The 24,550-nt window shown below is 38.3% G+C and overlaps 1 protein-coding gene across 1 annotated transcript in view; it reads left to right on the forward strand.

Annotated features, from left to right (window-relative positions):
* Window positions 1–16,931, forward strand: part of TMEM167A (transmembrane protein 167A) — a 33,751-nt gene extending 16,820 nt beyond the window's left edge. The window contains exons 2-4 of the mRNA XM_082623127.1: window positions 3,504–3,613; window positions 8,219–8,253; window positions 15,956–16,931. Coding sequence (XP_082479253.1) covers window positions 3,504–3,613; window positions 8,219–8,253; window positions 15,956–16,026 — 216 coding nt within the window. The 3' untranslated portion in view covers window positions 16,027–16,931. The remainder of the gene's footprint in view (window positions 1–3,503; window positions 3,614–8,218; window positions 8,254–15,955) is intronic.
* The last annotated feature ends 7,619 nt before the right edge of the window (window positions 16,932–24,550 follow it).

Raw genomic sequence — 24,550 nt, forward strand, 5'->3', positions numbered from 1 at the left:
CGCATCTTCATTGCCACACATGGGCTTTCTCTAGTTGCAGTGAGCAGGGGCTACTCTTTGTTGCGGTGCATGGGCTTCTCATTGTGGTGGATTCTCTTGTCACGGAGCACAGGCTCTAGGTGCGTGGGCTTCAGTAGTTGTGGCATGCAGGCTCTAGAGCGCAGGCTGAGTAGTTATGGCACACAGGCTTAGTTGCTCCTCAGCATGTAGGATCTTCTGGATCAGGGATTGAACCTGTGTCCCCTGCATTGGCAGGTGGATTCTTAACCACTTCGCTACAGGGAAGTCCCTTCTTGTTTTTAATCAATGTAATGTCTTATTTAAATGATCTTCAATTCTTTTATATGTTTGCCTTTCCTATTGTAATTTTCACTTTCGTATAAATTCTTGCTACTTTTCTCTTTTGAGGAGACCTTAGGGTAGGTTTAGTATTGCTGTATTCTTTTAGTTTTTACTTGTTTGAGAAATTCTTTATCTCTCCTTCTATTCTAAATGATATTCTTGCTGGGTAAAGTATGTTGCAGGTTTTTCCCTTTCAGGACTTTGAGTATATCATGCCACTTCCTTCTGGTTTGTAATATTCTGCAGAGAATTCATTCAGCTGATAGCCTGATAGGGATTCCCTTGTATATGGCTCTTCGTTTTTCTCTTGCTGCCTTTAGAGCTCTCTCTTTGTTTTTAACTTTTGCCATTTTAATTATGATATGTCTTGGTATAGGTCTGTTTGGGTTCATCTTTTTGGGGACCTTCTGTGCTTCCTGTACCTGGATATCTGTTTCTTTCTTTTGACTTGGGAAATTTTTAGCCCTAATTTCCTCAAATAAATTTTCAATCCCCTTTTACCTCTCTTCTTCTGAGACCATTGTAATGTGAACATTAGTATGGTTAATGTTATACCAGAAATCTCGTAAGTTGTTTTCATTTTTAAATTTTGTTTTTCTTTAGCTGTTCTGATTGAGTGATTTCCATCATTCTGTTCTCCAGATCACTTATTTGTTCTTCAGTGTTATTTAGTCTGCTGTTGATTGCTCTAGATTGGTTGTTATCTCAGCACTTGAGATGTCTAATTTTGATTGCTTCATCTTTGTAGTTCCTAGTTCCTTGTTACAGTGGTCTGCATTTCTATTGGTAATCTTAATTCCTTTAGCATTTTTCTTATCTTCTTTTTGAACTCAGGGTCTAGGATACTGGTGAGGTCTGCTTCATTTCTTTCAGGGGATGTCTGTTGTTCTTTTAATTGGGAGTAGCTCCTCTCCCTTTTCATTTTGCTTAACTTCTTCTGTCTGAATTTAGGAGAAACGTTTTCTACTGTGGTCTTGAAGGGGTGTTTTCAACGTGGGAGCATCATATGTACTCTGTGTGAGTCCAGTATTTTTGGTGTGAGGGCTGGTTTTGGTATGGATGCCAGCCACCTCTTCTCCCCAGAGTCTGCTGGCTGTCATCCCCTTGGTGGGTATGTGATTGGTGTTTTGGTGTCCAGGGCCTGCACTGGGTGTTAGGCAGAGCCCCCTCATTGCTCCATGGCCTGCTGGAGTCAGGGCCTCCTCCCCAGTTGTTGGAGTAGAAGCCCTGAGGGTTGGATTTGATGAGGCTCCATTGCCCTTGAGTGTGTGCCCTGTCCCAAAGGAGGTGACCGCTGAAGCAGGTGAGGCCCATGTGGTCACGGTGAACCTATGTACCTCCCATGCAGTCCAAAGTTGCTTCCCTTTTTCCATTGTGTTCGTCCTAGATGTAGTGCTAGGCTGTGGTATGGACTAGGCTGGCGCTGGGGGCCAGGGTGCTGTGGCTGCATGAATCAAGATGGTTGGGCTGCTGCCTGGGACCTTGACGGCCTCTGTGGCAGGCCTCTCCCAGGACCTGTCCACCCCAGATCCAACTCCAAGCAGAGGTGTGGGGTTGGCAGAACTGGAGCACTGAGTACTCCTCCCTAGAGGCTTTGTACCAGATATATGCCTTTCTGTGCTCCACCAGGTGCTGCTGACAAAGCCCAGACCCACCCCCTTTCCCCCCACCCCCGCCTTAGGAGTGCTGACATCGGGACAGTGCACTCTGTTGTTAGACCTGGACCACACCCCAGACCCTCAGGACTAGCTCCTTGCAGCTAGATGGAGTCTTTCCCTAGGGTTTGTCTGCCAAGATTCACTGCTTAGCTGCTGTAGGTATTTGTAGCCCCACCAGATTCACACTTTGATTGGGAAGTGTGGTGAGGTACAGGTGCCAGCACCAGTCTCCCTCCACCGTGACTGTTAGCAAGCCAGCCTGCGCATACTCCTCTCAAGTAAAGTCCAGGCTTCTCTAGCCCCTCTGTCTGTCCCAGCAGGCAAGGGGTCTCCCTAAGCCTGCCTGTGTGGACCTTTTCTCCTTTACACATCCCCCCCCAGAGGCTCAGGTCCCATCCTGATCCATTTTTTTCTTTTCCTGTCCTACCTACTTACATGGAGGTCTTTCTTGCAGCTTTGGTTGTATAGATCTTCTGCCCGTTTCCCATTGGTTTTCTGTGAGAATTGTTCCACATGTAGATGTATTTTCGATGTGTTTGTTGGGGGAGGTGAGCTTCACATCCTCCTACTCTGCCATCATGATCCCCCTCGGGAAGTACTTCTGAATTTACTAAATAAGCATATTGCTGGCTACTGTGTGAGATTGATATATTTTAGCTGCCTGTATATAATGGAAATGTTATTCTTTATTATACGTACAGTAGTATTCCTGCACTTTTTAAAAATTGTTTTCTGTATTCAGTCATCTCTTATTGGGCTCCCACTGTGCGGCTGGCACATAGTCAGGTGCTGGAGATTCAGAGTTGATAGACAATGTCCACTCTTCAGGGATGAGTATTGTGATAAACATATAACAGTTTTCTTCAGGAACAGAATCCTGTGTTAAATTTTATTTTAATAACTTTTAAAAATTCAGCAGTGAATGAGCAAGTTCTTTTCTTTCACCAAAACCTAATAGGCTAGTAGTTATTAGTCAATAAATAGAACATGATTACTTAAATTTAAAGCATTCTTATTCTAAAAGAATTTCAGCATTTAAAGAAACTTGAGCCAGCATTGAGTCTGTCTCCCCATTCTCCACCCAGTTTTACTGATGTGAAACAGAGATTTAGAGAAGCCAATAGTCAACTGAGGTCATATAACCAGCTTACTTGCAGAGCTTGGAGACCCCATATCCTGCCTAGTAGTCTGGGATCCTAGAATAATATCTCTATTAATTATTGGTTAAGCTTTGGTGAGCTGTTTTGGATTCATGACATTTTGGGTAGTGTTTTTAAGTTCTTGAATTTAGAATTTTTGTTGCATCTTCTGAATTCCTTAGCCCAAAGAATGGAGACGAAAGTATGCTCTCAAAATACCTTGTGGTTTTGCTTTTAAAGTGTTCTCAGACATGTCATTCTGTTTGCCTTTTTGAAGAAAAAAGTATGATTCTTAATATGAAATTGACATTTTTTACCTGTGCAGTTTATCTTGTGACATTAATTTTTCTTTTTCTCTTTTTAGTCTGCCATTTTCAATTTTCAGAGTCTGTTGACTGTAATCTTGCTGCTTATATGTACCTGTGCTTATATCCGATCCTTGGCACCCAGCCTCCTGGACAGGAATAAAACTGGGTATGTCACTAATAATGTCTAATCACCCAAATTAGTTCTTAGAGATATTGAATGTCAGTTATTGAAAGTCATTAAATAATTTAATTTCTGTATGTAATTTAGTTTGTAATAACTTTTTATATTATTTTTTCCCTATTTTTAAAAATCCAAATCTTTATATTCACAGAAGCTCACTAAATAAAAATATAAATATCAGAAGTGACCTGAAATGTGTTGGACTGAAAAAAAAAGTGTATTTTAAAAGATGTGATAGATTTTTTTCGGAGATTGAAGCTACAATTTAGTACTTTCAAAGACAGTATTTGGCCTTAGTATTTAATAGAATATTAGTAAAATTGGTTATCATATTTTGAAAGCATTAAACATCTTATTAGCGCTGTGTCCATAAAAATAATAATATAGACATTGCCTCTTCATTCCAAGATTGGTCTAATCATATAGGCTCCTCATCTGTATCATAAAGCAAACATCTTTGGAGAAATTTATTTAGCTTACTTAAAAAAGTAATGAAAATTAAGTTTTGGGCATGTCACATCACTTTTAATTATATGTTCACACCCCCCAAAAATTTAAGCTTAAAATGACACCACAGGGCCTCCCTGGTGGCGCAGTGGTTGAGAGTCCGCCTGCCGATGCAGGGGATACGGGTTCGTGCCCCGGTCTGGGAGGATCCCATATGCCGCGGAGCGGCTGGGCCCGTGAGCCACGGCCGCTGGGCCTGCGCATCCGGAGCCTGTGCTCCGCAACGGGAGAGGCCACAACAGTGAGAGGCCCGCATACCGCAAAAAGGAAAAAAAAAAAAAAAAAAATGACACCACAAAGACTTAAAATTTTTAAGTGCCATGTTCCTAATACAGAAATGCATATTGAGTTCAACCAGAAGGACAAGTATGTAAAAAAACAGAGACCATGTGGTGAAAACTATGCAGACTTTCTTTGCCTTACAGATTTATTTCTTGAATTCACAATTGTCTTAATTCTTTTGTGGTAAGATCCTGTACCTCACTTAATCATCTTAAGAAATAATAGGATGGAATAGTAGAATACTTCACATACAAATAATTAATTATCTCCAGCACCTTTTTTGTTTTTGATGAAAGGAAAAGGGCCAAATTAAGATCCTGCAAGGTCAAACTCTGCTTTTCCACTAATAAAAAGCCCCTACAAAAGGCCAGGTAGTAGATACTCAACCATGAGAGGAAATAATTCTCTTTCCTTCAACTCTATTATATCTTTGGAGTCATAATTAACATTTATTCAAACATCCTATTATCTAAATCATTTGGCTTTTGTTACTGTTCCTTTCTTTTTATTACATAGGTTTGTTTGAACATCTATAAAGATATAAATAGAACCCCTAACCAGTTTTGAATAATGAAAATCTATAATCCTGTTCCAATAAACTGATTGTCTGTCTCTATTGGCATGAGGGATTTTATTTAACCTACTGAAGGTGAAAATAGATGTTATTTGTCCATCAGTTTTTCTGACAATGCCTCACTTCCTTTGTAGACATTATCTTCTCATCAGTCCACCTTTTTCTCTGAACTCAGCACTCAATACTTTGTCCCTTTGTTGAAATTATATAATCTTCTTTGTTGCTTAGTTGTGCCTGAAGCCTTTCTACCCAGCCAGTTTTATTTCCTCCTACCCTTCCTCTGCAACCCCCAACGATTAACTTATAGTTAAAGCATATGGTAGAATCCAGTAAACAGTATCATTGATCATTAGTTTAGCTTTCTAATGTAATACATAATGTCTAATAAGGAATTTAAGTGTTTATGTCATTGAAGAATAATCTCATAGTGGCAGAACAGTGTATTTGTACTTTTCTGATGCTGCGACAAAAAAAGTAGATTGCATGTGGAAATGTCTGCTCCTCATTCCTTTGGAAGCAGGAATACATCCATAACATGCTACATTAAAAAAGGAGTTCTCAGGGCTGCCAACCTTACAGTAGAGGTTGAGTAGTAGTATATTTCTCCTACATAAAAACCAAAGAAATAGCATGCCTATTTTCACATTTTAAAATATATAATGATATAGTCAACAGTTTCAAAGCTTTTTTTAAAAACTTTGCTTCTATTTATATAAATGTTAAGCCCCTTTTATTTTGACTTGTACATGTGAAGTATTTTCTGTAGAAGAAATTTTTACTGGTCATTGTTCTGTTGTAATACATATTTTTATGAGACTCAAAATAAGCTTTCCGGGCTTCCCTGGTGGCGCAGTGGTTGAGAGTCCGCCTGCCGATGCAGGGGACACGGGTTCGTGCCCCAGTCCAGGAGGATCCCACATGCCGCGGAGCGGCTGGGCCCGTGAGCCATGGCCGCTGGGCCTGCGCGTCCGGAGCCTGTGCTTCACAGCGGGAGAGGCCACAACAGTGAGGGGCCCGCATACCGCAAAAAATAAATTTAAAAAAAATAAGCTTTCCTTTCATTATAGTGAGTATTCCATGCTAAAGTGAAGATAATCTGGACCAATTAGATAAAATGAGTTCTTGATAACTTCACTGTTGAAAATAACAAATTAATTTTTTGCTGCCTCAAATAATATAGAACTAAAAAGCAGCAAAGAAAGATTGCTACTTTGTCTTGCTTCATATTTTCGTAGACTTAATAGTTTTATCAGCAGATATACTTATTGGCTTATATCCATAGAAACTAAGCAGCATATCTGCATTGGTTTTTACCAGCTAAGAAAGTTCCTTTTAGCATTTGGGATATTACAGAAATGTCTAGCTAGGGAAATACATGAAAAAGGCCAAAGCAGTACCAATTAATCTCTTAAGTTGCCAAGTTGGGAAATTTTTTTCATTTAAATAGCTTTCAATATGCTAAGTGTGTTATACCAATTTCCTAATGAGGCTTTTAGTTATTTCTAGACTATAAGACCTGAAAAGACCTTGACTGTGGTCATGTGGTTTCAGATTATTCTGTGGGGCCCTAAGCATAGAGGAACTTCAGGTGTCCTGCCTCTGAGTACCTCAGCCAGAGAAGCTTTAAGTCAGTAATGCATTTTATAATCCATAGACTTTTAGAATCAAGCATTCAGGGCTTTGCAGATCACTAACCAGTTGTCTTTCATTTTTTGATGAAATGTAAGCCAATTTAAGTGATACCTGGAGTTATGTCACATACACCTTTAGCCTGTGTAATACTGAACACAGCGCATGTTAATCACTATTCTAAAGACTTTCTGTGTAATAACTCATTTAATCCTTGTAACAACCCTATGAGGATGAGATAAAGAGATAAAAGAGGTAAAATAACTTGCCCACAGTTATGCAACCAATTAAGTAGGGTTGAACTTAGGCACAATTTAGCCCTGATCCTTTGCTTTCAAGAATGTATATGATTTTTGTCCTTTTTATTCCTATGAGAAGAAAATTGTTTCACCTGTCAGAATGCCCATCCCTCACAATAAACTTGTATTTTTGCCCGTTTCATTTAATCTGTACTAAGAGACTTCTTGCTTTGATGTCAGGAATTTACTGTACACTTCGAAGGAGGAAAGTGTATAGAACTTAATTGAATCAGCATTTTCTTTCAGTCTTAACCATTCAAATACAATGATTCATTGCCAGCCATCTCTTTGGGCAAAATAAAAAAATTTATAAATTTCCCTGTAATTTAAACATTATGATTTTCTTATACCAGTCCTAATAAGTAATGTTAATTTATCTTGATTTGTAACCATGTGTAACTATAATTCTATTCTTTTGTCACACCAACAAAATAGTTGTCTACAGTGTGTTTTTTTTCAAAATATCTCTATTCATTGAATGACTTGTCCTTTTTTTTGAGCTGGTATTTTTTAATGCATGCAAAATAAGTGATATATCTATATAATATGTATTCATAATATATTCATTCATAGAACTGAAATGGACACATTAGTCTAATTTTTCTTATTTCCAGAGTATATGTGTTTTAAATGGCATATTTAGTTAATTTCATATACAATTATATGAAACTAGGGTTTTCCACTTACATTGAAATATATATGTTGAAATATATTATATTGAATATATTACACTGAAATATAGGCTCATATTTTTGTATTCCTCCTTATTTAATGTTATAGTTATGTAAATGCTATCATTGGAGTTCATGATTATAGATCATTTAAATAAAGAACTATATTCAGTAAGAAGTAAGTTTTTTCAGTATGAGTTTTATTTTTTAATGTCAAAATTTATCCAGAACCAACTGTTCCCATTTACTGTTTTCTCAAAGTTAACATTTATTTAAATGGGCATATGTATTTTCTGCTTTTGAAGGTAAAGCACTTGAAGTTGACTGAATCAATCTTCTGATAGTAAGCCCTGGTGCAAATTTTTGCCACTCTCACATTAATTTACTTTGGGCTTAACCTGTGACGCAACATATGTTCAGTTTCTGACAGTTTCTATACATTGATGGTTGATAAGCTATTATTGTGTCCTGCTTTTCTCCATAAGTGGTGGCTCAACATCAACTACATTTCAGTTTAAAGCAAAGCATCAGCAGTTAAAATACTAGTATATAATAAATTCTCCATATAGTTCTGAATAATTCACCTTTCCCAGTAAACAGTAGCTACTTTTTTTTTATTCTTTTGCAGGTTGTTGGGTATATTTTGGAAGTGTGCCAGAATTGGTGAGTATCTATCTATAATCCCTCTCCACTTCTTCATCTGTAAATTGTTGGCCAATTTACTTGTTGTATTCAAACAAATCAAATGTCAGTTTTTAAAGTGCAGCCTTCCCAACTATGTGCATTTTGCAGTAGTTTGTAGAGTTCCACCTAACTCTTTTCCTGACACTATTTAAAACTAGACTTCATAGATAGCTCATAATACTTCATTAGCAGGGAGATGGAAAATATGACAAAAGTCTCTCTAATTCAGATATCAAATACTATGCATTCCTGGTTTTGGAGAGATTTCAGACATATGTATAGTTTTATGCATACATACTTTAGTATAGAGCATGCAATTCTGTATGATGTGTACCATTTTGATAACAGGATGATTTTTCCGTTTAATGAAAGGCTTGCTGAGCAACCATCTAATCGCCCTCTGCTAGGTCATAGAATCTTATTGGTTGCTTTTAGAAAACATGAACTATTTCATCTTTTGAATCCATGTATGTGGTCATACTTGAACTTTGTGTAAATGTGGATATCTTCTAACTTTTCATAATAAGATTAGTAGCACCTTAAGTGTGTTTGTGTTTATGGTTAGATAACAATATATACTATACATTGTCCCATAACACTATGTATATAATAACATTTAACACAGTGCCCAGCACATAGTAGACTCTCAAATGATTGGTAAGTAAATGAATTAAAATGCATTTTATTTGCCAGTATTCTTTTTTTATTGCAGTATAGTTGATGTAGAATATTACATAAGATACAGGTGTACAACATAGTGATTCATAATTTTTAAAGGTTAAATTCCATTTATAGTTATTATAAAATAGTGGCTATATTCCCTGTGTTGTACTATATATTCTTGTGGCTTATGTGTCTTATACATTACAGTTTGTACTTCTGAACTCCCTACTCCTGTCTTTCCCCTCCCCCCTTCTCTCTCACCACTGGTAACTACTAGTTTGTTCTCTAGATCTGTGAATCTGTTTACTTTTTCCTATATTCACTATTTGGTTTTATTTTTTAGATTCTACATATAAGTGATATCATACAGTGTTTGTCTTTCTCTGACTTATTTCACTTAGCATAAAAACCTTCAAGTCTATCCATGTGGTTGCAAATGGCAAATTTTCATTCTTTTTTATGGCTGAGTAGTATTCCAGAGAGAGAGAGAGAGAGAGAGAGAGAGAGAGAGAGAGTGTGTGTGTGCCACATCTTTATCAATTCACCTGTTGATGGACACTTAGGTTGCTTCCATATCATGGCAATTGTAAGTAATACTACTTTGAACATTATGGTGCATGTATCTTTTCAAAATAATGTTTTTGTTTTATTCGGATATGTATCCAGGAGTGGGATTGCTGGGTCATATGGTAGCTCTATTTTTACTGTTTGGAGAAACCTCCATCCTGTTTCCCGCAGTGGCTGCACCAATTTACATTCCCACCACCATCCACATCCTCAGCAACATTTGTTGTGTTCTTTCTGATGATAGGCATTCTGACAGGTGTGAGATAACATCTCATTTTTGGTTTTAATTTGCATTTCTCTGATGATTAATAGTGTTGAGCATCTTTTCATCTGCCTGTTGGTCATCTCTATGTCTTCTTTGAAAACATGTCTATTCAGGTCTTCTGCACAGTTTTAATTGGGTTGTTTGTTTTTTTGATGTTGAGTTGTATGAGCTGTTTATAGATTTTGTATATTAATCCCTTATCAGTCATATCATTAGCAAATATTTTCTCCCATTGTGTAGTTTGTCTTTTTGTTTTGCTGATGGCTTCCTTTGCTGTGTGAAAGCTTTTATGTTTAATTAGGTCTGATTTGTTTATTTTTGCTTTTGTTTCCTTTGCTTTAGGAGACAGATCCAAAAAAAATATGATTTATGTCAAAGAGTGTTCCACTTAATTTTTCTTCTGGGAGTTTTATGGTTTCCGGTCCTACATTTAGGTCTTCAATCCATTTTGAGATTATTTTTATATGTGGTATGAGAAACTATTCTGACTTCATTCTTTTACATGTAGCTGTTTTCCCAGCACCACTGAGGGGGGTGGGGAGGGGATCCTGACACAGTTTTGTATGGAGTCCAGGGTGTCCTGAAACTTGTGTTGGCCTGCTAGTGGGCAGGACCATGTCCCAACTGGTCCCAGGGCAGGGTCTGGCCTACTGAGGGGTGTGGGCAGGCTGTCTGCAGATTGCAGGATTGTGGTTTTCTTGCATTTGGTGTCTGCCACCTGATGAGGCTGGTCCAGAGGCAAGGGCAGGGCTGGGCTCCAGGAGTTTCTGGGGCTGGTGCCTGCCCACTGGTTGGGGAACTGGATGCTGGGACCCTGCTGGACAGGGCCATGATCAGAGGCAGCTGTGGGCTCAGGGGGTCTTAAGGCAGCCTGTCTGCTGATGGGTGGGGCTCTATCCCCACTGAGTGAGTTGCTTGGCCTGAGGTGTCCCAGCACTGGCACCTATAGACTGTTGGGCCAGGGCACGGTTGGGTCCTAGCACTAATAAGCTAGAGGGAAGATTCCACAATGGTACCTGCTAGCACCAGTGTCCCCATGGTAGAAGTAACTCTATGAATGGCTGCCACCAGTGTCTGTGTCCCCAGGGTGAGTTGCAGTTGCTTCCTGCTCCTCCAGGAGATTCTCCAAGACCAGCAGGTAGGTCTGACCCAGGCTCCTATCAAATTACTGCTTTTGCCCTGAGTCCTGGAGTGTGTGAAATTTTGTGGGTGCCCTTTAAGAGTGAAGTCTCTCTCCCCGAAGTCCTATGGGACTCCTGAAATTAAGGCCCACTGGCCTTCAAAGCCAGTGCTCTGGGGGCTCATCTTCCCAGTGCAGGACCTCCAGGCTGGAGAGCCTGATGTTCAGCTCAGACCTTTCACTCCTTTGAGAGAATCTCTACAATGTAATTATTCTCCAGTTTGTGGGTTGTCCACCCAGTGGTATGGGACTTGACTATACAGCTAGTCTTCCCACCTACCTGTCTCCTTGTGGTTCTTTCTTTGTGTCTTTGGTTGTAGAAGATCTTTTCTGGTAGATTCCAGTCTTTTTCATTGATGGTTGTTCTGCAAATAGTTGTGATTTTGGTGTGCTTGTGAGAGGAGGTGAGCTCCGGGTGTTTCTACTCCGCCATCTTGGCCAATCTCCCCAAGAGACAGTATTTTCTGATGCTTTTAGTTCACGTTTGCAGAGTCCCAATGCAAACCCTGAAACAACAGAAGAAATCTTAAGCCCTTCAAAAGTAACCAAGAAGAGGGAGAGAACGAGACAAAAAAGCACCCTCAAGGGCTAATGCTGATAGCTAATGGTAAATGTAAATATATATACACCAAACTCCTTGCTTCAAGATCCAAGTCACTCAAGGAAAAAAGTAATCTTGCTAAGGAACAGGCTGGTAATAATACCTCACGTAAACTACAAAGAGAGAATATAATGGGATTGTCTCCATAATTTCACTTTCTGGTATTTCGTTGTTTGTTAGTGTATAGAAATGCAATAGATTTCTGTATATTAATTTTGTATCCTGCGACTTTACCAGATTCGTTGATGAGCTCTAGTAGTTTCCCCATTTACCATCTCATCAAAAAGAATCGAATACCTAGCAATAAAGCTAAGGAGGTTAGAGACCTGTACTCGGAAAACTAGAAGACACTGATGAAATAAATTGAAGATAACACAAACAGATGGAAAGATACACCGTGTTCTTGGATTAGAAGAATCAATATTGTTAAAATGACCATAGTACCCAAGGAAATCTACAGATTCAGTTGCATTCCCTATCAAATTACCAATGGTGTTTTTCACAGAACTAGAACAGATAATTTAAAAATTTGTATAGAAACACAAAAATTCCGATTAGCCAGAATAATCTTGAGAAGGAAGAACAGCTGGAGGAATCTTGCCCTCTGACTTCAGACTATTACAAGGGTATGGTCATAAAAACAGTATGGTACTGGCACAAAAACAGACATATAGGTCAGTGGGACAGGATAGAAAGCCCAGAAATAAACCCCACGCACTTATGGTCAATTAATCTAGGACAGTGGAGGCAAGAATATACAATGGAGAAAAGACAGTCTCTTCAGTAAGTGGTGCTGGGAAAACTGGACAGCTACATGTAAAAGAATGAAATTAAGAAGATTCTCTAACACCATAGAAAAATAAACTCACATCTAGTTGTTTAATCCATTTTAAGAGATACTATGAAACTCCTAGAGGAAAACATAGGCGGAACACTCTTTGACATAAATCGCAGCAATATATTTTTGGATATGACTCCTAGAGTAATGGAAACAAAAACAAAAATAAACAAATGGGACCTAATCACACTTACATGCTTTTGCACAGCAAAGGAAACCATAAACAAAACGAAAAGACAGTCTATGGAATGGGAGAAAATATTTGCAAATGATGTGACCAACAAGGAATTAATGTCCAAAGTATACAAACAGCTTGTACAGCTCAGTATCAAAGAGACAACCCAATCAAAAAATGGGCAGAAGATCTAAATAGACATTTCTTCAAAGAAGACATACAGATGGCCAACAGGCACATGAAAAGATGCTCAACATCACTAGTTATTAGAGAAATGCTAATCAGAACTACAATGAGGTATCACCTCACTCTGGTCAGAATGGCCAACATCAAAAAGTTTGCAAATAGTAAATGTTGGAGGGGTTGTGGAGAAAAGGGAACCCTCCTACACTGTTGTTGAGAATGTAAATTGGTGCAGCCACTATGGAGAACCCTTTAAAAACTAAAAATAGAGTTACCATATGATCCAGCAATCACACTCCTGGGCATATATCCAGAGAAAACCATAATTCAAAACGATACATGCACCCCAATGTTCATTGCAGTCATAGAATATCACTCAACCATAAAAAAGAGTGAAATAATGCCATTTGCAGCAACATGGATGGATCTAGAGATTAAGTCAGAGAAAGACAAATATCATATGATCTCACTTATATGTGGAATCTAAAAAAAATGATACAAATGAATTTATTTACAAAACAAATAGACTCATAGACATTGAAAGCAAACTTATGGTTACCAAAGGGGAAAGGCAGGGGCAAGGGGAGGGGATAAATTAGGAAATTGGGATTAACAGATACGCACTACTATAGATAAAATAGAAATAGCAAGGACCTACTTACTATATAGCACAGGGAACTATATTCAATATCTTGTAATAACCTGTAATGGAAAAGAGTATATGTATAAATGTGTGTGTGTGTGTGTGTGTGTGTGTGTGTGTCTGTCTATCTGAATCGCTTTGCTGAACACCTGAAACATTGAATCAACTATTCTTCAATAAAAAAGAGAGAGAACATATGGAAGAGCAAGACAGTTTGAGGGAGTAGAGAATATCACTGGATTAGAGTCATACTAACATTAAAGTTGCTAGCTCATGAATAAAATATTAAGATATTTTAAATCCACCTTTTGTGTAATAAATTAGAAAACGATGTACAACTCCATTTAGTAGCCAATCCAGGTGATCCTTTTGTTCACAATTTTTACTTGAAAGTATAGCTAAAGTTTTCAGACATCTAGTTTATAGCTTTCTTCATGTTATCCTGTAGTACTACCTATTTTTATGTCTAATTATAAACTGTGCCTTTTTTTGTTTGCCCATGTATTTCCATTTTCCTGTCTTGACTATATGAATACCATAGGTTAAATGGTTCAGTTATTCATTTTTGCCAATTATGTGGAAAGCATTAGCTTTTCATTTTGGCAAAGTGGTTTAGAAAATGTTGATGGTGATATGGTGCTTTCTCAACCACATGCTCCTCTCTTATCTTGACACAGAATATATCCACAAAGAAAGGAAACAGTTTTAATGGGAAAAGGCCCAGCCAGATCATCTTATCATGTTACACATCACATTACAGCAACTGTTTCACATTCACTTATAGAGACCTAAGACCAGACAAGAAGTAACATTCTAACCCAAGTTCAACCAAAGATGTTTAGCCTCTACCACATGGCAGTCTCTTTTAAGAAAATTAAAAACGGGAAAATGAAACCCGTATGTAAATTATAGCATTCTAAGTTGGAGGATGAGGAAGAGAAGAACTTCCTCAAAAATTAATTTCCAGCAGATGGAAAATTTAGGACAATATTAGTTTCTTCTTTTAGTGTTTAAGAAGACTATATTAGACAGTGAGAGTATCCAGCCCTATGGTGAGTGACAGGCTTCCTGATGAGATCTCCCAGAAATTTTGGTCTGACTGTTTTGTTGTTGTTGTTGTTTTGTTGGATAACTTGAGTTTTTTACCCTGAAAGAATCAGCATGGCTAAAAAAATGAGGAACCACGGTATTTTGTAGTTTCAAAAGATTTTTTTTTCCAGTTGAGATAATATTGTAAAAACACTGTATTTTCTCACTTTCTAGATTTTTTCCTTTAGCTGGAATGCAGGCCATTAAATGTCTACGGATAGAAAAAAACTTTCAGAAAAACACCAAATGTTTATTTGTATGTGTATAATGCCTTCTGTGAATATTACCATTGAACAAAGATATAAATTTTTTGACTGTATCACTATGATCTCAGTGAGGAAGCTCTGAAAATGAAGATGACCTTCAAGGTTTTAAGTTGATAAGAGTGGTCAAGATTGACATTTTCCAGAAGTAGTTAACTGAACCTGCTAGTGAAATACGGAACTTAGTTACTAGAAAAGATTATTTTAAACATCATAGAAAAACACAGGTGAGGTGAGTATAAACCATCTCTGTAAAGGAACCAGGTACATACCCAGGATTATTCCTAGAAGTAGCACATCACTCTTTCTCCTTCCTTCTTCCTTTCTTACGTGCCCTCAAGGCAGCATAAAAATGCCTGGTGCTTTGTGCAGCCTTGCAATTACTGAAGAAACAGGAAAGAACAAGATGAGTTTGAGTTAGCTCACAATTGCAGGATCTCTGTTTATAAGACAGTTTCACAAGCCAACTCCAGATCTACTTCATGCAAAGGAAAGTCTCTGAGTATAAACAAACACTCCTTAAACACATGTGAAAATTGACTAATACAGAAGTGGTTGTTCTAAGTTCTACATCTCTAACCCAGAGTAATTATACTGTAAAAGATTTGATATGAAATCCATTTCAGAAATAGTTTAGTTTTCTCTGATATGTTTTTATTAAACATTCTACATTATGTTGATTTTGTAAATGCAGTTTGATTGAACACCCTCTGTTTATTTTTATCTAGGAATGCTTATTTTTTACCCCTTATAATTGTCATGAATTGCTATCAATGAAGAAAAAAAGTATGGCTAGAAACTGTATGTTGAATTTCTTTTTATAGGTGGAAATTTCCCTTTTTTATAGGGAAAAAACAAGCACTATTTCTTTGGTTTTAATTGAGTTTTTGAGATAATTTCATTTGGCTCTTTAGCCTACACTCTGTGTTATATTTTTTAATATCTGGGTTTATGCAGTGACACTGAAATGGCTCATGAAGGGTTTTCTAAAGGCATGAAAAGGAGGTGGTCTTAGAAATAGATCAGTATAGTTTAGCTCATTCTGGAGTATACTCATTTTTATGTTGCATGTAGTTTGTTTTGCCCACCCCTGCCCCTAAATATATGGGCTTCATAGGCAAGAATTTTATCTTGGTTTTTTATATGCCCCTTTCCTGTAGTAAGTAATAACCTTATGCTAACCAACGTGAATATATCTACCTTTTTTCCAACAGGTGAACGGAAGAGTCCTTATGTTGCGGTATGCTGTATTGTGATGGCCTTCAGCATCCTCTTCATACAGTAGATTGGAAAAATGCCAGAATTCAGTTGCAATCAGATTTAAATATGAAAAAAAGGACTTATCTGCAGAAAATAATGGAAAGAATGTTTAACCCTTTTATCTCTGAACATTGAATGAGATAAATTTTCAGCTGCTGTTCTCTATTTTTGTTATTGGACCAATGTTCTATATAAATAATTAGGATGTAACCATTTAATATTCAGAGTTTAAATATGTCTGTAACAATCAACCTCAGTACTGTCACTACAATATTACATTCTGCATATGTCATTCTATTGTGTCAGATACCAGTTTTTAGTGAGGTATCTTTAAGGCACATAAGAGAAAACAAAATTGGTAAATTACTTAAGTTCCTTTCACCATGATTTGGAAACGATAAATCTTTATAGAATGAGACTTTTTGGACTAGCTTTTTTATTGAAAAAAAAAAAGGTTCAATTCGTGTTGGAAAGGACTGCCTTCATATTTAATAATGCTTGCTTTTCCTCTGGCCACATCATTTTGAGCATTAACCAGAGTACCTCTACTGTTAGCAAACTGTAGTTTATTACAGGTATTTAAACTATTTAAAACAAGCCTATGCAGTTCTTAAGGAGGAAGATAAATGAGAAGTGACTTAAGAGTGCTATTGAGAAAATGTTCCTATTTAACATAAAAGAATTCAGAATACCTGACTGGTGTTATCGCCTCTGAAACCTCTGGTTAAGTATGGATCAATGTCTTAAGCATAAATTTGACCAGCTAACTGTTGTTTTTGGAATAAGACTACATGCTTAGAGTAAAAAAGAGCTAAACAGAATGATAATCTTACACGTGTTTTTCATTCTTTTTAGTGTTGGGTCTCTACATTTTAATTACCCCAAAATGCAAACTGTGTTTTTGTTTTTTAATACAGCACTTTAAATCTAGTTTATGTTTTGTCTATCAACTTGAACTGGAATCTTGTGTAACTTACTACATGATGATAAACAGTTTTCACATCTACTTACCGTATGCCATGGCATAAATGTCTTTGAGCTTTGATGATAAAGGAGGACCTTCAGTAATTTTCACTGAGGCAAGAGAAACATTGGAAATGTGGCATAAATTTTGTAGTAGAGCCGTTATTACACATTTATGGTTAACATTTCAAAATTCAGTTAAAGTTTCAAAGCGAAGGAGAACTTCTTAACTAAAAATTGCCCATTATACATAGTATTAATTAGATATTGTCGTCAGCTGTTAATTCCCCATAAAGATAAAAAGAATAAACTTTTTTTTAAGAAAAAAAATTGTTTAGAATTATTTTTAAACGAGCCTTCCAGTAGCTGTTTCTGCAGAAACAAAGTATGGAACTAAAAGTTACCTATTTTTAGGACCACTTTAAAGTACTTAGAATTCTAGGAAACATCTAAGAAAATCTTGTTACACATTGCCTGCTTTTTTTTTTTGCAAAAGATAAAAGCTGCTGTTTGGCTGTCAGTATATTTATTTATTGTACATTTCTGGCTTACCTATAGCTGGTTTAAAATGGTATATTTTGCCTTAAACGGGTTAATCAGGTTATGATAATTGTTCCTACTCTGCACTGTCTCTTGGGCTTTACATTAGGTCAAGGATTTTCAGGGTATCACCAAAATAGGACTCTTATCAGCATATACGTGCAGAGTAAGTCACCTTTCTGGGTCTAGTTTCTTGAGTGGCCATCTGTTGTCCAGCTCTGCTGCCAACTAGACTTTCCAAAAGCTATATCAACTAATTTTTTATATACTAACACAAATCTAATATGAAAAAGGGAGGACTATTCTAGATAATCAGTTCTAGGACATTTCTTTTAAGTTGGCATTTCAGAGGAGGTAGGTGGAAAGTAGAGGAAGAAGTAATTTTTTGGAAAATTTGTGGCAACATATAAACATTTTTTTACTGTGTGTAGATGCTGAACAGAAGGGGAAGCAGCTTATTTCTGACCCCAGACATTCTGACCTTTTGAAACACAAGCTCTTTGGGAGGTGGTGAAAGACACAAGATCCTGTGAAGAAAAGCAATGAGCATTTTCTTTAATGTATTTTTTTTCCAAAGAATTACCACTAAATCCTTTTCTCTAACCCAAAGGGTGGTGTAGGTAGTTTTAAGCCCACAGAATATTCAGATATTCCTTTTGTGGTCTTGGTGAGGTGGTAAGATGCAGAAGAGGACTAAGGATCAATTTAAACATCAGATGGACGGCCTCTGTCACATAGTCTTGGTGCAGGGCCAGATGGGATGATGGGCACTAACGTCCACAGCTTGCTAGATTCAAATACCCTCCCTAAGCTCCTTCCTGGCTCCAGAATCTCTTGATTTCATCTTGCCTGGAATTTGTTTTGTGCTGATGTTTAGTTCCTGATTGGCCTCAGCTTTGCCAATGGCAGGAGCATGCCTTCTTTCCAGGCAGTCTTAAAAGATGTTCAATCAAAAGAAGACATAGTCTGCTGAATTCCCTCTGTGGCTTAAAAAAGTTTAGATTCAAGTCCAGTATTTTGTTAATGCCTATGCTGCTGTGCCAGACACTACTATCCTGAATGTTCGTACATCGTCAGATTCAAAACAGTCCTATGCTGGGAAAAGTAGTAATATGTAACTTGTAATAGACACCATCATCTTAGTAAAATGCAGATCAGTCTAGTTCTAACCTAGCACAAAATTGAGATTTCAGTGAAGTAACTTCTTCAAGTTCACAAAATCAAAAATGAACAGATTTCGGGGCTTCCCTGGTGGCGCAGTGGTTGAGAATCTGCCTGCCAATGCAGGGGAACACGGGTTCGCGCCCTGGTCTGGGAGGATCCCACATGCCTCGGAGCAACTAGGCCCGTGAGCCACAACTACTAAGCCTGTGCTCCACAACAAGAGAGGCCGCAATAGTGAGAGGCCCATGCACCGCGATGAAGAGTGGCCCCCACTTGCCACAACTAGAGAAAGCCCTTGCACAGAAACAAAGACCCAACACAACAAAAATTAATTAATTAATAAACTCCTACCCGCATCAAAAAAAAAAAAAAAAAATCTCTGCCTGGTTTTGTGAAAAAGACCTACCACTTTTCAATAGAATATTTATATTTCAGCATTTTTTTTTTTTTTTTTTTTTTTTTTTTTTTTTGCGGTATGCGGGCCTCCCACTGCTGTGGCCTCTCCCGTTGCGGAGCACAGGCTCCGGACGCGCAGGCTCAGCGGCCACAGCTCACGGGTCCAGCCGCTCCGCGGCACGTGGGATCTTCCTGGACCGGGGCACGAACCCACGTCCCCTGCATCGGCAGGCGGACTCTCAACCACTGCGCCACCAGGGAAGCCCTCAGCATTTTTAAGAGGCATTAAGAGAGTACATTCAATCTATTATCACTGAACACAAGTACACGGTTTTCTTCCCTCTAGCGGTTCATAATGTAGTGAGTGAGAGAGAAATCAGGTTATTTTATATGAAGTGCAATGTGATAGCATTTATTATTGAGATAACACCAGGATTCTAGAAGAAAATAAAAAGGTGACAGCTCAGTCAGGGATATGAACTTCCTTCCAGAGAAGCAAGGCTTAAGCTGAATTTAAGAGCAATATGCAAAAGCACCAGGGGTATATTATGGACCATCAGTACCTAGCTTGTTGTGCCAGCCACTTGGGGAGTACAGCTGAGCCTTGAACAACACAGGTTTGAACTGTGCAGCTCCACTTATATGTTGGGTTTTTTTCAGTCATAAATGCTACAGTACTGCACGATCCCAGGTTGGTCGAATCTGTGGCTACGGAACCTCGCTTATGGATGGCTGACTGTAGGATATCCCTGGAGTGTGGACTGCGCAGACGGTCAGCGCCCCTAACCCCCACATTGTTCAAGGGTCAACTACACTACGATATAAGCCTAGAAAGGTGGAGAGAGGTTAGATCCTAGAGGGTCTTGTATTTTTCTCATTTCCATCTATTATCTACCTCAGAATTGAAGTTGAATATGCTTCCTCCTGCCTGACAAAAAAATTCAAGAATAAAAATAAAATCCTCCCTTGGTGTATGTGTAAACAAGGTTGAATATATCCATGCCAACCTTATTTTGGACCAAGAATACATTCCTCTCCAGAGGCACCTGCATAGCATAAAGCCAAGGTAACTTACCAGTCAGGTCAAGTATTTTCAGGAACTCTGAGTAGCTCATACTCTATCAGTGCCAAAAGTAGTCAGGATTGTTAAAGCACGCATGTGCATAAGAAGCGAAGGTGGTTGCAATTTCTACATTTCCAGGGTGCACAGAAAAGATTTCTAATAAACAAGGACGTGCTCCTTTCAAAGCCTTTGAGAAATACTGGATCATAGGAAACTGAAATCGAGAATGGAAGATTCTTAGGGACCCCTCTTTACTTTCTTTGGTATCCAGTAACAGTAGATGAACAAAATATAAGTACTTGTATAATATCAGCATTGTGAGTACTGCACAGCCCTGTTATTCTCAATAAGTTACTACTAGCTTCCAAAAATAGCTTCATGATTATGTAATCTATACATTGCCTTCCACAGTTTCTTTTACTTAGCCCTCAACCAGTCCCAAAATGGTTATCTGAAATGCCACTCCAATATCAGAAAAAAAAAAAAAGGGGGTATGTGGAAATATATTTCCTGTGGTCTTGAGAATATAAAAAATCATCCTACTCTATGGTTAGTGCATACGTCTGTGGTATGTAATAAAAATCAAAATGAACTTGCAAGAGCCTCCTAGTTTTGTCTTATTGTCAGATGAGTGAAAGGTTTTTTAGGGGTTGGTTAGAGTATTGAAATTGCCATGTTTTGAGTAAGATGGGAATAGAGAAATGTTTCTGTTTGTTTTACCTGCATTTTAATTCATGGCTGGTCAAGGTTGGTTTGGGGAAGTTTTATTTTTATATTGTTTTACATCTTAAAGCTGTTCAATCTATTATATTGCTGTTTCTTTGAGTGAGCCTTCAAGAGTCTAATGAGTTGCTTTAGATGTGAAGTCATGAATTCCCTCCAGAGATGGTAGAAATTTGATTCTGAGTACAAGTGACAATTAATTTTTTTTTTTTTTTTTGTGTGTGGTACGCGGACCTCTCACTGCTGTAGCCTCTCCTATTGCAGAGCACAGGCTCCGGACGCGTAGGCTCAGCGGCCATGGCTCACGGGTCCAGCTGCTCCGCGGCATGTGGGATCTTCCTGGACCGGGGCACGAACCCGTGTCCCCTGCATCGGCAGGCGGACTCCCAACCACTGCGCCACCAGGGAAACCCAACAATTAATTATTGACAGTGACTTTCAACTTGTCCTCAACTGAGAGCCTTCAGATGCCCAAGCCTTCTGGCAAGTAGCTATCAAAATCTGTGAGCAGTGACCATCAGAGTGAGATTATTCAGCCAATTTATACCATTTATTGAGAAATATGGAAAAAAAAAAAAACATGTACTGTGTACCTTGCTTTGGGTAGCATGGTCTTTCTACTGTTATCTTCCCAGCACCCAGTTAACACACAAACATTTGTTAGACCTGTTACCGGAAATAATTGACTTAACTAAGTGAATTGCAACAACTATATTTTTAATTGAGTTTTGAATTCAAAAAGTACTTCATAGGGCTTCCCTGGTGGCGCAGTGGTTGGGAGTCCGCCTGCCGATGCAGGGGACGTGGGTTCGTGCCCCGATCTGGGAAGATCCCACATGCCGCAGAGCGGCTGGGCCCATGAGCCATGGCTGCTGAGCCTGCGCGTCCGGAGCCTGTGCTCCGCAACGGGAGAGGCCACAACAGTGAGAGGCCCGCGTACCGCAAAAAAAAAAAAAAAAAAAGTACTTCATATACGAATAGAAAAACAGTATCTTAGTTGTATCCTCAGTGTATATTATAAACCTCCCTCACTGCTCCACTGTAACTACGAGTTGATGTGAGACTATAGAGAAAAATTACTAAGTTTCTGATTTCTAACTTAGATCAAAAGAATTCAAAATGGCTTTGCCTGAGACCATTAGTTTAACACAGTAGGAAAGCAAAGTCTGTTTTCTATTCGGAGGGTTTGCATTAATATCCTGAACCATAACAGATTTGCTGGGAGGAAAAAAGAGAGAGAAACATAAATATTGGAAATAGGGTACGTCACTTCACACACACTTTGTGGAGGATGAGAACACTCAGGAATTTCAAAATACCCAGACACCACTACTGTTTGAGCTTTATTTGGCAAGGGAGGTAGCCTGGGAGCAAATGTGTAGTAATCGAAGGTTTGTACCCAAATTGCCAAAAACGTCTAATTTATGAGCCACTTCAACACTTTTGATCACGTAGTATGTGTAGGCTAAATGCTGGAAAAGTAATGTGCAAAGATATTAGACTGCTTAAAAAGAAATAAGGACACATTTAAGGCATGAAGGATTTCAAGAAGGCTGGCATCAAAGAAGGAATATTTGCAGTAGTGAAGTTTTAAAGAAAAATGATCTGCAGACTCAGGGTAACACCAAAAGATTTGATCTTGGAGACTGAAAGGAAAGTAGAATACTCTTTCAATAACATTTCATTAGGGCCTTAGAAAAACAAGATAGGATTTTCCTTTTGATTTTATTTAATAAGAGTATTGTTTATTCTTTGCCTGCTTTTTAGCTAATGTTATTCACAAATGGAGGAACCTCTATTAAATCTTGGAAAGTGATGAGAGTACTTTGACTTATAAAATATGTTTAAGAAGTTTACAGTATGAAATTAAAAGAGCTGTAGAACACAAAATATAGGGTAATAAAGTTAGATGAGTTTTCAGAAAAGTTAGTTTTATGAGTATGTAATCTAAACCTCATTCAGATCTTTATTAATGGGTCACTGTTTTGAGCTCTAAGTGAATCAAAGCTAAAATAACATACAGTAACAGAACTTAAAACCCATAACTTAAAACTGCATTCATACTACTGGCAACTCCAATCCTAGTTGTTTTTATTTTTAAGTATTACTATCACAAGCATCCTTTCAAAGAGGCGTAATTGAATCTGTTAAGACAGAAATTGGACATAGGAAACTATTGAGATGGTTCCTGAATCCCTAGGCAATTATTTGACTTGCCATGAATAACAGAAATAAGGGTAGAATTCAGGATAGTCTTTATGCCTCCAAGGAATGTAAAATTAATCCCTCTGACATGGCTGTCCCACAAAGTAGGTTCCTCCACATCTTCCTTTCTATTTCTAGAAGAATCCTTTGAGAACTGGCTGTTTGCCAGATACAGTGCCAGCATCAGCATATACAATGTGGAACAAGACAGCTCCTCCTGTCACAGAACCTCGAGTCTAATGAAGACCAACTAATCAAAATAATTAGATAGGCATACACAACCTCTAGTAAGGACCTTGAAGACACCAAACAAAGGATGATTTTAGATGGAGTGGTCAGAGATGGCCAGTCCATAAAGTTGATGGGTTAGGCTAAGACCTGCAGACGAAAAGAGCATGAGCCAGGAGGCAGAAGGAACAGCATACTCGAGAACCCAGAGATGGGAAAGAGCTTGGGACTTGAAGTGGAGAAGTTGATAGGAAACAAGCATGAACTAAATAAGACAAAGAATGGTAGAAGTTGGATAGAAAAATAAGCCAAATTATGCAGTGCTTTGAGCCATAGAGAAGACTGGCAGACTCATGCAAAGGATGAGTCAATACCTGCTTGCAAAATTGGAACAGGTATAGTGTCTATCAGGCTGTCCTTGGATCTCGTATTGGAACTGAAATCCACAGGGCAGGTAATTGGGAAGGAAAGGCTAGAAGCTTCAGGATGGACTGAAACCCATCAGTTATTATTGCTCTGATCTTGGTGCTGTGGACGTCCTGCAGAAAGAAGCCAGTGCCCTTCACCTTGGAGCTAAACACACGTCTGGCCAAGGGTTAGAGAAACTGAAGGAGAAAGTGGAATAGTTATAGGCCCAGCCATTGCCTCATGCTAAAAAGTTTAGCACACCTGGGACAACATGTGTGAGCTAACAAAACGGTGGTTGCTGCACCTCTGCCCTCAAATTTCACATGAGACTCTCCTGTGGCCCACTCTAACCAAACCTTAGAGGAAATGGAGTTCTGGGAAATGTAGGATGGCCTAACCAAGCTGACACAAGGGCATCACATCTTCTTAAAGACCCACTTGGATCGCCTCCCAGCAAGTCAAAAACATATGCCAAACAAAACTGTTTATCCCTTCTAAATCTGCTTCTGTTTGGGTTTCCTTATTTTTGTAAACAGTACAACTTTCCTTCTATGATAGAAACTTTCTAATCCCCTAAACTCCTTTCTTTTCTCTCTCTCATATCCCTCCCTTGCTCCCGCCAATCTGTAGTTTAGTTCTATCATTTTTACCTCTGCAGTGCCTACCCCAGGCATATGAGTTCAAACTCACCAGGTGACTATACCATCCCACACATTGATTTCAGATTCAGTTTTATATAAGCCTCATTCTGGAACTCCAGAAGTACAAGGGTATTCTCCCCTCCAAAGACACGTACAGGAGAGTGAGTTATGGCAGAGGTGCTAGCATGCTGTTATCATTATTTAAACCAAGAAAAACA

This window comes from Mesoplodon mirus (genome assembly GCF_964341445.2).
Source record: "Mesoplodon mirus genome assembly, chromosome: 5".
NCBI classification, from domain to species: Eukaryota; Metazoa; Chordata; class Mammalia; order Artiodactyla; family Ziphiidae; genus Mesoplodon; species Mesoplodon mirus.